The following is a 14881-nucleotide window of genomic DNA, read 5'->3' as shown; positions in this document are numbered from 1 at the left end:
AAGCCAACTCCAGTCTGAATCGTACACTCAGCCAGAGCCTGAGCTTAGCTTTCCCGAATGCTTGACACAAAGTCCTCCTGGTGAAAAAGGGGAGGAACATGAAGAGAAGCAAGCCCCCAAGGTTAGAATTTCATTTGGATTGTCAGTGACTTCCAGATGGCTCACTGCCCTTAGTCACAACAAAATATAAATAGCTTCTTTACTTTTATGTGTCAGCTGTTTGTTTTTAGGTTGTGTATCTCTCAGTAAACTTTCATTAAAGTATTATAGTTGCGTCATTAGTCATTGACTGATTTGCATGACAGAAGTCTGGTGTCTGTTACTAAGATGATTTGAATTTGGTTTCAGGAAACTGTAGAGGTGGAGGAGGAGAAGCTTCCTTCAATGAAGCCAGAGACTGAACCTGAAGTGGAGATGGAGACGGACGACTCTCTGCCTCTGTGCATTGGACCTGGATGTTCCAAACAAGCTTTACCAGACTCTGTTTACTGTGGCACTGACTGCATCCTTCAGCATGCTGCCATCACTATGAAGACACTCTCTGGCACTAAGGTGCCCAAGTCCAAAGGACGGGCACAGAGAAAAGCTCCGGCAGCCAAACCCACTACAAAGGTAAGCAATTAAACATGCATACTGAGTAACTGAGATAAATGTTGTAGGTTCTTTTTTATAGACCAAAAAATTGTAAATGTTCTTTCTTGGTGTAGGCTTTCCACATTTTTTGTCAGATTTACTTCACTGTAAGATTCAAAACTATGAAGTATTTTTATGCTTGAGCCATGCAAATATTTTCATCTCAGGGTCAGAAGTCGGGTAGGACGTCTAAGAGGTTAGCAGGAAAATCTGAGGAAGGAGTTGAAGAGAAGGAGATGAAGGAAGATGGTGGAAGACAGAAGGAGGCTGCATCTCCCTTAGCCTGCGACCCCACTCTCAAAGGAGTTCAGGCCACTTCCATACCATCATCTAAGTTTTACACAGCGTGTATGTACCATTCACTACTCGTACACATTCAAATCATACAGCAGGTTAAACACTAGTGCTTCTTTTGGCAGTATAGATTTTCCTCCCTCTTTTGAATTCGCATTATGTAACACAATCATTCACAACAAGCAACGACACACACATACACTTACATACCCTTTCTGTGGATGACTGATAAGTAGCAGGGGTCAGCAGTGGGTAAGTATTCACTTTCATAGTTCCTTTGTCAAATCTAAATGCCCGAAATGCTGTGCTGAAACAATCTTGACTCGTCAGGATTTCAGTATTCAACTGAACACACTTAAAAAAACAGTCTCATGAAACTGGGAACCACTAACTAGACAACACACAGCAATGATGTGTGTGGTAGGCAGGGTGCTTTACCACGTTTCATATCAATGTGTTAACCCTTACCCTAACCGCTCCAAAGTTCACTTTGTCTGACTTTGCAAAGGTGTTTTTCCAAATTCAAAGGTTCTCAGTGAAAATACACATACTGATTTGCAAAACATGACAATCCCTCCCTAAATGATGAGCACCAGTTGGAATAAGTTTTAGTTGGTAAAAGGGAAAGCCTAATACAAGGTTGGCAACAGTCTTCTATTTTGGAAATGTGCCTTGTACTGTGAACTAGGCTACCATTAAGTGTATTAGGATTACTTCAAGAGAACTTTCTAGTCAAGGTTTAGGGTCTGTTTCTCATTATAACTTGCAGTGCACATAGTGCAGATGTTTTCATATGCTCAGCTGAGCCAACAGGATATTGCTTACATATTCACAACATCAATATGATTGGAATACTTTGAATTAGTGAACAATACTGTCCAAATACTGTTGTTGCTAATTGTCTCCAAAAAGATTAACATCAAATTCAACATTTTTAATGAGGTTCTTAAAAGTTTGAACTCCTCTACTTCCTTTGGCAATATATAGATAGTACTTTTTGTTAGTTGAACCTTTTTTTTTTTTTTTAAAACACACTGCTGTTTCTAAGGTCAATAATGAAGCTTCAAGCTCAATTGGATATTTTTTAATATCATCCTATTGTTCTCTAGGATCTGCACACTCCATTTTATTACTTACTGCACATCATCCACACTATGAGCTGCACATTTTACACATGCTGGAAAGAAGTCTATGCCCCAAAGCTTGTATTTATTAAAATGGAGTGTACATATCCTAACAAAGCTTTTCTTTTCTCAATATTAGTAGTCACACAAGGTCTTAAACCTTAAATCAACCACAGCCCAAAAGAGATGGTTAATTCACCTTTACTGTTGCATTAACTTGATTAAACTGTGATGTCAGCTCAGTTCATTCAAGATGTGTTTGGCGGGTGTTGTGAGAAGGCTGCTCTCTTTTTTGTAACAGCGGCACAGACAGGATGTCTTGCTAACAGACATGAAACCTTTTTACAACTCTATGGTACCACTGAGCGCACTGGTTTTGTGAAGCCTGTTTAATGACGACGTGCCACAGCACTTCAACTCCCCAAACCTTATGGTTCCCCGATGAGTGGTTCATTTGTCAATGAAGTACCCCAATGTTCAAGCACCCAGGTCTGAAGGATGCAAGTGCTTTACAAACATAGACTTCAATTTGAAATGGTACCACAAACAGCACAGTTATTAGTATTCTGATGCATCCATTAGGAGTATCTTGTTTTTTTGTTGGCAGTTGCAGAAAACAAATAACTGCACTTAATCCATGCAATGCACTTCATAACATACATACAACGCAACAGTTTACCACTTTCCTTGCCCCCTGTGTCATACTTTAAGTTTCTGGATGTTGTAACTTACAGTATCTTAGTGCCTTATCCACCATCACTCAACACACAAACACACAATCTTGGACCATTTGTTGAAGACACACCAATATGAGGTTGGATAGGATCCCGAGTGAATAGGGACTGGGCAGCTGGTACGAAGGTGGAGGAGGAGGAGGAGGAGGAGGTTGACTTCTTGCTGATGCAGAGAGGACTGGAGGATTCATCAGTGCAGATGCTAGAATGAGTTTCCACTTGGAGTCCGTCGAACAGTGAATGGGAGATTTGTTGTCAAATTTCCATGAAGATGATTTTGAAGTGTCCACAGGCCACCATCAGTATTAAGCCTCCATTCGTCTGTGCCTCTGAGAAAGTCTTCACCCTACTGCAAATGGAGAATACATCATCACTTACATCTCACCATACTGTACATGCATACAAACTTTAGAGATTTGTGGGGCGTCTTGGGTCAAAGACAGACATTTTTTAGTATTTAAGTGCTTGTATAATTGGGTTAATACCCTTTAGATTATTTATAGATCAGATACAGATAGTATAAATACACTCATGCTCCTTACATTTTGAACCCCCAACCCCTATGTGTTTTGCTCTCACACTCAAATATACTTCATTTCTCAACATATTAATACAAACACAAAAACATTAAACTGACCTGTGGTCAGTTTCGACGTCTTTTTTCCCAACCTCTACAACTTTCGTTTTTGAACAACAGAGCAATTTTAGCATTAATTTTTGTTCAGCAAACCAAATGGTCATTATGATAGTATCATTGCAACACACAGATTTCCTGCATTACTAATAAGTGCATAAGTTCACTTCAGTTGAGGAAGCTTAAAACGTTGCCGTATCTTCCAAACCTCAAGTAAATGTGAATGTATCTGGAGACTTTTAAGTAGGTAAACTGTTAAGGACTCTTTCCTCTCCCCTCTACAAAGAAGATAACGGAGTATTAAGTATGTCACGTGAGGTTATGGTAGCAAAACAAGGCATATGACAGTTGGGAGCCTGTCTCTTGAAGCATGTAGCCAGGATTGGTTGGACTCTTCCAGGTCCGACCCACCACAGTTTAACTGCACAGTCTTGCTTTGTGAAATAACCTACTTAAATACAGAAATTACATTTAAACTTTAATTCTTGAAACCTTAAAGTCAAATACTGTATGCTAATTAGGAGGAAACTTGTAATATATTAAAGCTTACCTTTGTTACATTTTTACAAATTGTTTTGTTTAGGTTAAAATGCTATTAATAAGGTAATGGCACTCTAAAATGTTAGGAAGTTTTACCAGGCATAGAAACTAATCATTATTCCATTCTCATAATATTCTGTGAAAACTCAATCATATCATTCGGACCGAATGATATGATTGGCCGAGCGACCTGCCTGTTTTCCCCTTCTGCATTATGTAATTGCGCGCACACTCCCACCCGGAAGAGAGTCTGTTGTGGATCCACGGCATTATAATACATCCATGATCCACGGAGATAGCCATAAACAGCCAGTAGCGACTGACAATGACCGACAAAAGCGGACCACGGTTTCCACCTCCAGCCGCTCCCATGGGGGAAAAGAAAACTATATCAGTAGTGTGCGTTCGCGGAGTGGGAGGGGGCGGTTGGTGGAGGGGAAGGGAGTGCAGGGGTGGGACATAGGAGGGAGGAGGGGTTGTTGCTGTTCAAGTTTTTTCAAAGTGCTGTGTGAAATGCAAGAAAGGTAAGAGTCGCTTTAATATATGTGAAATTACCCTTAAAATCTGCCCAATTCCATGCCAGTACAATGGGGTGAATTATATTTTGTGGTGCTCAAAATCTTGAAAAAGATACTTGAAGCAACAATCTCCCTGTATATGGTTTTCATTGGAACTATTTTCTAGTGAATAAATTGTTCGAAAGAAAACCATTGACTTGTTAGTGACATAACAAGATTCACCTCCTTAATACTGGGGTGGTGGCAGACATTTTGGAGAAGATAACCTAGAGACATAAAAACGTGTTTAGATGCCACTAAGCCTTTGGGTGAACTCACCCTTTAAATCTTGGAGTTCTTAAACACCTTCACCCTACATTTCCCACATTTTGAAAAATCTAAGTAGGTTCAAGAGCGAGAAGGATGATATGTCTCCAGCCCACAAGCATTGTCTAACTGGAAAGATGCTCAGAGCTCCAAAAAGTCTTCATGTATACTAATGTTAAGAAGAAATAAAAACTGATATAAAATTCAAGCAACAGGAACCCTAAATACATTTTCTCACAAACAATAACTCCTTTAGAAGTTGTGAACGAGCAGTACTTCAGAACTCTCCGTGATCACCTGTTGCAGCCAACTCTGCTTGACACCTCATGGAGCTAAAAAGCCTCTCAATGTGTTTCTGTGGGGTGAAACATGTGGGGTGCATTTCTGGAGAGGCTCCTGATTGAGCTGCCGGGTCTTGGCAGGCAGAGGTCACGTCTCCAGCTGTTGTGTTCAAGCGTGTCTCACAAGTTCTTAATGGTGTTGAGGTCAGGAAGTAATACAAGCTGTGACAGCGTCTGCACACCAGCAGTCTTCAGTGCAGGTGTGACCACTGCAGCCGAGTGTGGCCCGATGAACGGCAGCGTTGCTGCTCGTGATGATTTGCTGCACAGTTTCCTCTCTGCCTCACATGACATTATGGAACTCAGGAAACAAAGCTTAGCCTTTACGTCAGAGTGACCTGAACTTTAAATCAGGTGCTTTTTGAAGATAACCAGTGGATGCTGGACCTGAAGGTGATCTTGGTCATGGTGTCTCACTGCACTAGCTGAATTTTTGTTCATTGAGTTTAATAGAAATCTGTCACTCTTTATCAAAGAACACAACCTACAGTTTTACTTTTCGAGAATTTTTTTTACATCAGTGTATATACTATAAAACATCGCCACATTGCCTCTGATGAATGTTCTTCACTATTTAAAATTAAAAATATATTCTAGAAATAACCTCTGACATTGGATATTCATCCAATAAAAAGAGCCAGCTTTAACAGTTTAACAGTTTTAAGCAGATGATCTGATTGATAGTCATGAGAACTGATGGATTGGAAATTGTTTTAAAGCCTCAAACTAGATGGGATTTCCTACAATATATGATTGAATTCTCTACTGGATAGTTGAACGTTTTGCTCCTACACTTCATAGACAAATAAGACTTGGGGGGGACGTGGGGTGACATTGCCCTCCATCAGTAACCCCACCTGTTTTTAATTTTTAATTTTTACTTGTAGTAGTAATGCAGAACTGATCAGAGATCAGGGCGGACATTTTTCAAGCATCTCTGTTTTGGAAAACAGTTGCACTTTTGGGGCCTACCTTTAGGAGAGTAAAGGCATTTTATCGACTGTCTTCTACAAATAACTCCTGTCATGGCAGGAATTTAAAAGAACTCCACTGGTGTCCTAATGTTAGAATTATACAGAAGATGGAAATCAGGCAGATATGTTCTGTGAGAGGAGTGATGAATGCTTGATGATAAAATGCTTTTATAGCCAAATCCTGCATCACTGAGAATTCTTTTGCCAGTTAGGACTGATTTCCTGCTCTGAGATGCTTGACAAATAATGATCCAAATCACTAAGCATTAAAGAGGAAATAATCTGTTCAACTGAAGCATACAGCATCATTGGTGTTACCGTAACTTGTAATTTAGATTTTTATTTAGTATTCTAGTAACTGTATATTGAAAGGATGTAGTCTTATAGAATTCATTTAGTTTATCATCTGCCTTGAAAGTGTGATGAATTACACCACATTATTCAGAATAGAGATATCAAGAAATGTGATTTTTGTATTGTCATAGACCTTTTTTATTATATCAAAACTTTCAGATATGTGCCCTTTAATCGTAAATATTATTCTTCAGTGCTTAGTCGTAAATTATAGATATAAATATCTGTCTATTGCTTGAGATAATTTCTCCAGGACCCAAGGAAATTCTAAGTATGAAAGATTTCGCGATTCAGCTGTAATTTTGGTGAAACACCCCAAAGTGACTTTGCTTTTTTCCCCTTAGCCTTGTTTAAACAAACAAACTGAAACCCACTCAGCTAATAAAAAAAGTTAAATCTTTTTAACTCATTTTGGGAAATGGTGCATACTACAAGTAGTGGAGACAATGAGGCGTCACACACATTTAGACTACCCATTACTCAAATTTGTCATTGTTTGGAGTACTAGGGAGGGGAAGTAAGATAGGCACCAAACGTCTCAAGGGCCCCCGAAGGTTTAAATTTTCTACACAAATACATTTGCTAAATATTTATAATTGCAATCACAAATGGCCATTAAATACATCAAATACATGCTTCAGGCCCACAGTTTTTCTCCATCAGGAAAATCTGTCCAAAACTGTATCTGATTGATCCACAACAGTTCATTGTCATTTATAACACGCAATGTACTCCCATGTTTATTGAGTAAAGCATCACAAAATATTTACATGATAGGATAAGGGTGGTTAAGATACTTTTTATGGTTTTTATAAGTATTCCTTCAAATAAAATAGGCATAGAAAAGATTCAAACAGTCTAAGACCACATCAAAACCACAAATAGCTAACACTGAACTAATTTATTTCAGGGTGTACCACAGTCACTAATTTTGATTGGTTTATACATGAGAAAATGAAGTTTGATCCCTCTCTTTTGATCCCTGCTGTCACTGGGAGTTGCTGTTGCAAATAGCGACTTCTCCCTCTTTTATTGTTTTCCTCCTTTGCCTTTAGTTTAAGTTTCATTGGTTGTTGGCAGGATCACTGTCAAACTTGAGTATTGTTCTGCGTCACACAACAAAAGCACACAATGAAACCCAACATGTCAGGACTGCGAACGGTCCAGGACAATGTTGACAATCTTGATCCAGTCCTCCCACTATGGAATAATCAACAATGGACTTATGAAGTCATGTCTCCTAAAATAACATATTCCCTGCATGGTCCCTTCTACTTGGGGGGCCAAGTAACAGTAGCAGTGCCAGGTTTTAAAATAATCATGTATATAATCAATATATGAATGCACATGGAATTTTATATGTGTCTGACCAGTTTAGTTATGCAAGCAGATGAAATGGCATCAGTTTAAGGGGCCATAACTCAACACCATTAGACAAGCTCTAAGTGAAGCTGTCATTGAGAGCTGTTTTTTTTTTTTTCTTCCAAACCGTGTCAGAAACATTTCACAGAATAAGCACAAGGCTAGTCTTTAAGTACAACTTGAAAATGACTTGAAAGGTTTGGTTTGAAGTTCTGTCAGGGTTCACTGAAATAGCATCTACAAATACACAAACATTTGTCATCATTATGTTACATCAGACAGGATGTCAGTCTTACTGCGACTTTAAATATTACTTTTTGGTACATATTAGTCAGACGTTTAGTAGTTTTTCTTGGCAGTTACACAAAATGTGTCATTGAATTTCATTTTGATAGATTATTTCTATTTCCTTCCTTCCAAGATTTTGCACTTTGAATGTCAAGTTTTGCTTGGATGCAGTGTGGTCACATGATTTTATGTAACTGGCACATGGTCTTTGTTGATTTGTTTCAGTGATTACAGCAGTAAAATGTCACCCAGGTCTAGTAACATACTTATTTCACTTTACAGTAGTTCAGTGTACAGGTACTGGCATGTGTAATGATCAGTTTTGAAAATTTCCTGAGAAGTTAGTTGAGGAAGAGTTTTAAATCTGAGCAAAACAGGCATGTAGTTTCAGGGGAGAAGCCAGTAAGCGTTTAACCACCACAATCTATTCTTTCATTTTCTCTTGATCTCCATTGTAACTCCTTGTTGCATATTTAACTTCATTACTGCTGTTTCTCCATCATATGATCACAAAGCTTGTGTTTGCTTTGCTTGTATCTTCAATGATTTCACAATTTCAGTACATTGTTTCAAGCATTTAATTATAAAACATGAGCACCCTCTACTGGACAAATGAATAACACACTACTGACAATCCCAATATCTCAGTTTGTGAGAGGTGACTTTTCTGTATTTTAACATTTGTGAAACTTCCCAACACTGCTGTTAAACAGTTGAAATTGTAGAAGCTCAGACATATCTTTCAAAATATCATCTTCCAGCCTATTAGTAATGTAGTTTTATGACCATATTTGTTGAATTATATAGGATTAGACACAGTTACAATACAAAAAGCTACTACAGCAATATTCTGCCATATTTGAAACATTTTCATTTTTTTCTGATATCATTAGTGCTTTTAGAGTACACTCAATACATCAACTACCACTGATATAAGGCATAAACACATGCAATACATACTCCCCTCAAAACCTCATGTGAATGTGTCCCTAAACACCAACCAAGGATGGTACCAACTATTCAGCCTGGCTTATAGTCATCAATCTTTTAGTGCAACCGCTTGAAATACACAAACTCTCCTATTAAGGCCTATGAGTGAGAACTAGAATCATGTGGTGTTTCATTTATTCTTTCACGTAATTGCCCCTGAGGTTAAATTCCCTCTAAACCACAGGACACTATATATTTTGGTACTCATGATGCCATGAAGGTACTAATCCTGGCTGCCCCTTTAAGGGTGAGACGGAGACTAACCACACTGGTGTCGCATTTGTGCCTGTCTTTCAGTGAGCCTGCTTGTGACTCATGTGTCACATTTAAATCTTCGTCAGCAAAGGAAGATAGGCATGGGAATAAACAAACTGAAGAACCTGAGTAAATGTATAAAGTCACGAATTCTGACGTGGTTGCTCAGAGACACATTTTTAAGAAGTATCTTACAGTGGCATTGACACTCGTGTGAAACAGTAATTAAATATATGAACAAAACCCTGAGTTGTTGAAGGTATAGTTTGACATTTTGGGAAATACTCTCATTCACATTTTTGCTTGGAGTTCGATGAGAAGGTGGATATTGCTGTCATATCTGTCTTTTGATATAAATGCACGACTGCTACAGCCAACAGCCAGTCAGCTTAGCACTTCAGGAAGTCACTGCTATTGGCAAAGAAATAGTCTGGCATGTGTGTTTCTCAAAATATCGAACTATTGCTTTAAGGACAAACAGTTTGATTCAAGAGATACAGTTCAAGAGTCATACGCCATGGAGGTTGATGTGCCGTAAGATTCTCATCCTGACTATATGAGGGTTAAATCATGTGATGGTCTTACATTTGAAATAAAACCCTGCAGACTGTTGGCCATCTTTGGCACATGATTTCCAAATGCTGGAGAGGAGCTTTTTCTTCTTGTCTCTTAGTATGAGGATATTTCATGAATATCAATGTAGCTTGTGCTTTAGAGAGGGTTTGTCTCTCTAAAAATGACACTTTTGGTTAACTCTTCTACCTGGTTATTTTCATTGGATGCAAAAGGTCACATACACACAAAAGTCATGTTTTATGTTAACAGCTGATTTAGATTAATCAGGGTTGGAATTTAACTAACTTGAAAACATGTTAGATGTTTTAGCACATTTAATATCCCTCATCTTGAAATCTAATAGCAACTAACATTCGCCCTACGTTTAAGTTCCAGCACCTTTTTTCATTTAAAAGATAAACAAGACATCCCCGGCACATATCACCTGATCATTACATAATCAGGTGATATGTGCTCATTGTCCTTCAGTACAAACAAGACAACAGTGATTTTACTGGGCAGCTCCCAGGTGTCAGTAATACAGTAACATTTAATTTAATATTTCTTTCATTTAATAATATAACTAATACAATGACTATACTATTACAACACTCGTTACAACATCATTAAAACCAAAACTAAATACAGACTGAAATATTGTATGCAGTCCATAGTACTTTACCATTTGCCCTTTCCTGCAGCATACCCCAATCATTTGACATAGAGCCATGAAACATTAAACAGAATGCTTAATAAGCTGTGAAGATTAATTAGTTCAGTTATGATGCCATGTCAACAGTCATTGTTCTGTGACAGTTCAGTGATTATTAAGTATATATATATATATATGTATGTTGAGTGGAAGTTTATATCCAAGTCTGTTCAATCTGCTGAGGGAGAACCAAAGTTTGGCTTTGTCATGTGAAGGGTGGCATGTAAAAGGTGATATTACAGATCGGAAAACATAATTGCATAATTTAATATAATAACATAATTTAGTATTATCATCATTGACTTCAAAGAAAATTACCACAGGGCCATATTCTTAAAGCTTCCCAGTAGTGACACTTTGAACATTTTTTACTTTTTTTGGTTTTACATTCACATTTAGGAAGCTGGAAACAGCAAATCATAGCATTTTAACATTTAGCATTTTTAGCATCAATCAATTGTCAAAATAGTATTAATTTTTTGTTGATCAACTAATCAATTAACTGACTACTTGTTGGAGCTCTAGAGTACAGTTCTATAAATTACATGGTGTGGGGTCGATGTTTGTGGTCAATTGTGATCTTAGTAATAATGAGAGTAATATTATAATGCACTACAAGACATCCCCGGCACATATCACCTGATCATGTAATGATCATATCACCTGATCATGTAATGATCAGGTGATATGTGCCGGGGATGTCTTGTTTATCTTTTAAATGAAAAAAGGTGCTGGAACTTAAACGTAGGGCGAATGTTAGTTGCTATTAGATTTCAAGATGAAGGATATTAAATGTGCTAAAACATCTAACATGTTTTCAAGTTAGTTAAATTCCAACCCTGATTAATCTAAATCAGCTGTTAACATAAAACATGACTTTTGTGTGCACTCAACACTGTTTACTGAATATGGTAGAGTCTCTATTAAAGTTCACACACACACGCACACACACACACACACGCACGCACACGCACGCACGCACGCACACACACACACACACACACACACACACACACACACACACACACACACACACACACACACACACACACACACACACACACATACATACATACATACATACATACATACATACATACATACATACATACATACATACATACATACACATACATATATATATATATATATGTTTTCAAAATATTTGCTAAATGTTTATTTTTGTTACTTTTTTGTTCTGAGATTTCCGTTACATGACCAATGAAAGGTTCTAAAAGAGCATCATATCTTGCAACTACACTTCTGCATTGATATCTTCAAATCAGTTTCATTGACTTTCCTACATTCACTTTTTTCTTAGGCTAAACTAAGAACGGTAAGAGTATTATTAATAATAATAATAATAATAATTTATAAATAAACTTTATTTATAAAGCACCTTTCAAAACAAAGTTACAAAGTGCCTCACAGTAAAAACAGATAATGCAAATAAAATATCCAGAATAAAACAATGACAATATACAATAATAATAAAACAAATATCAACGGTTAAGAAAAAGCCATACAATAAAAGTGAGTCGAAATGAGATTTAGGAACCTTCAGTAGGGCCCTGCTGGAGGATCTCAGACAGTGATAAGAGTGAATAGTATTAAATCTGAATAGTATTAGTAGATTACTAGTAAATACTGTTTCTGCGATCCTAGCCTTAATATGTTTTTGCTGATTATTCATCACACATGCCTGCACACACATACACACAAAATAGTGTAATCATACACAAATGAAAGATTATTCATTTTTTACACAATGAATACAGAAATTCACTCACATGCATATTTTTTGTTCCTTTAATCCCTTTTTTCATGCGATAGCTTATTTATTTTTTTATTCTTTCACATTTGGTCTGTGGTCAAAACCAGAAAAGCATTGAGTGGTTTTCCCCTTTGACTGGATTTTCTGCATGACCTGTTGATTGGTCAAGGAGGACTTGAAAAGTGTCACCAATAGAGCTGTCACGTTTTCTTAACTTTACAAATGCACAACAGTAAAATGCCTACAGTGTAATAATGGATATTATTAGTTAAACAAAAAGTGAGGTTTTAAAAGTACTGGAGGACACCAGGGGAACAACTGCTGCTTGCCCAACATACACATCTGTGCCATCACTGGATTTGTTGCTCTTGGGAATTACTTGATACAGAACAGTGATGTTATATGAAACTCTTCTTTGAGTGGTGGGCTAAGAAGAAAAGACCTTGCCAGAGTGACTGTCCTCTACATACTAGCTTCATTATGAAGATTATGGAACATAAAAGCATTTCAGTCAATTTATGTCAGGCATTCATTAATGATTTATTTAACTATCTACAATATTCATATTCAATATGAATTTATGGACGGGTTCACAGAACCCTCTTTAATGACCAGTTTTATCAGGGGCATGAAAGATGTCACATAGCTTTTATTAATGAGGTCAATATTTGAGATGAACTGGTCTTAAAGGCGTAATATACAGGATTTGTTTGTTGGTGTTTCTAGACATACAGCATTCAAAGTTGGCCCCTCCTCCCTGGCTCAGAGAGAGAGAAAGAGAGCAGTGGTGGTCGAACAAGCTAGAGAGTGAATGAAGAGAACAAGTGGAGCCATGAATCAGAGAAATAAAACGTTACATACTGATTGTTTAAAGGTGGTTATGTTCTAAAACACAAATAAAACCGCCCACAACTCCACATAAGCTGCTCGGTTGCCAGAATTTGTGTGAATGCAGAGCTTCATCCTGTCCGCTGTGGCCTCTCTGCTTTGTGTGTGTGTGTGTGTGTGTGTGTGTGTGTAGCTCAGCTCCGCCCTCACTCAAGCAGACACATAGACCTGTAACTCTTTATACATCCATGACACAGAGACAGAGAGCAGAGTGGAGCTGAAGAGGAACACGGAGCCAGTGATGTAAGCAGGCTGCCACACTACAACCTCACACCCTGTGAACTGCTATTGTCTGGGGGCTACATACCTACTGCCCAAAGGTTGACACCCAGAAGCATCCCAAACACAGCAAAATAAAAAAACTGGCAGAGGGCAGAGTCTCTGCAGATAAATACACCGCCACACACCTCTAGTGGGTCATAAGTGATGATTGAGAATAATTTTTTTTTTTTATGAGTTTATATTGTGTTTTTAGGAAAATTCTGCATAGTTTCCCTTTAACTTCAGCATATTGTTCAAAAGTAAATTTTCTGAATTAAGATGTGATACAGAGTGAAGATGAAGAATTTACAAATATTTATTTGATGCAAGTTATACAGATATTTTTTGTAAATTACAGCAAATAACTAAGAGAAATGTCAAGTATTTTTCTTGTACAAATCAAAAGCAAAAGAAAAAAACTTAAAATGTTCATAAATTGAGATGATAAACTCCCAGTCTGAAAAAATGTTTCCTCACGAAACAATACCTAGAAGCTTTGATAGCATCCTGTATTATTCACTAAATATGCGTAGAGATGCTCTTATTTTGCGCATAAAATAAATGCGCACGCAAATTACTGTCATATTCATGACACGTGTGCACCACATGCTTGTCATCGGTATTCAACATACTACCACGCCCCAATTTCTCTATAAGGAAAGCTCTGTTGGAGCGGTGCAGCAGTGGAGAGAGCTGTTACTCTGATGATGGGTGGTGATAGTAAAATTGTAGAAAAACTTAACTGCTAGTGAAATGGAAACAATGGTTTCAAAAGACAATGCCAGAAAAGGCAGACTTGGCTGATAAACTTAAATGTTGCAGATTTAGGCCCAATCATTTTAAGATAATTGTGGTTCTAATATGCTGTCTACATTGAATAAATATTGACTATATCATTTTTTTAAGCACTTTATGAATAAGGCCACATGTCTTGAATCCAGTGGATTAACCTAAAAGTATTACTATGACACAATATGTATGTTTATAATGAAAATGTAATATGTAAACAGACTACAGCCACTTGGACATTTTACTCAGTTTTTGTGAAGATATATATATTTTTTTGATTTCTTGAAGAATATAATGATACATCAGTATTAATAATGTTAATTAAGTTGTGCTGTGTTGCAACATCATTATAAGCATATTTTATATACACATTCTTGCACCAATTAAATCATTTTGCAATCATGAAAGAACCATCCTTAAAGGCCCAATCTGTAACTTTACTATGTTTGCAGAGTTTGACCTATAGATGAAAATCTGCATTTGTATTTCTCAATTTTTCATAATTCCAAATATACGTCCATTTCCTCAAAATAATTTATTCTACAAACCAACATC

The 14881-nt window shown here is 37.2% G+C and overlaps 1 protein-coding gene across 1 annotated transcript in view; it reads left to right on the top strand.

Moving 5' to 3' along the window:
• LOC133987209 (uncharacterized) overlaps nucleotides 1-14881 on the top strand; it is a gene marked incomplete in the record, with an annotated part of 29929 nt that overhangs the window by 1912 nt on the left and 13136 nt on the right. Inside the window, 3 exon segments of the mRNA XM_062426498.1 lie at nucleotides 1-121; nucleotides 349-612; nucleotides 801-981. Of these exon segments, the coding sequence (XP_062282482.1) occupies nucleotides 1-121; nucleotides 349-612; nucleotides 801-981 (566 nt within the window).

Source organism: Scomber scombrus, chromosome 10 (genome assembly GCF_963691925.1).
Source record: "Scomber scombrus chromosome 10, fScoSco1.1, whole genome shotgun sequence".
NCBI lineage: Eukaryota > Metazoa > Chordata > Actinopteri > Scombriformes > Scombridae > Scomber > Scomber scombrus.
This window is presented reverse-complemented; position numbering and strand designations above follow the sequence as displayed.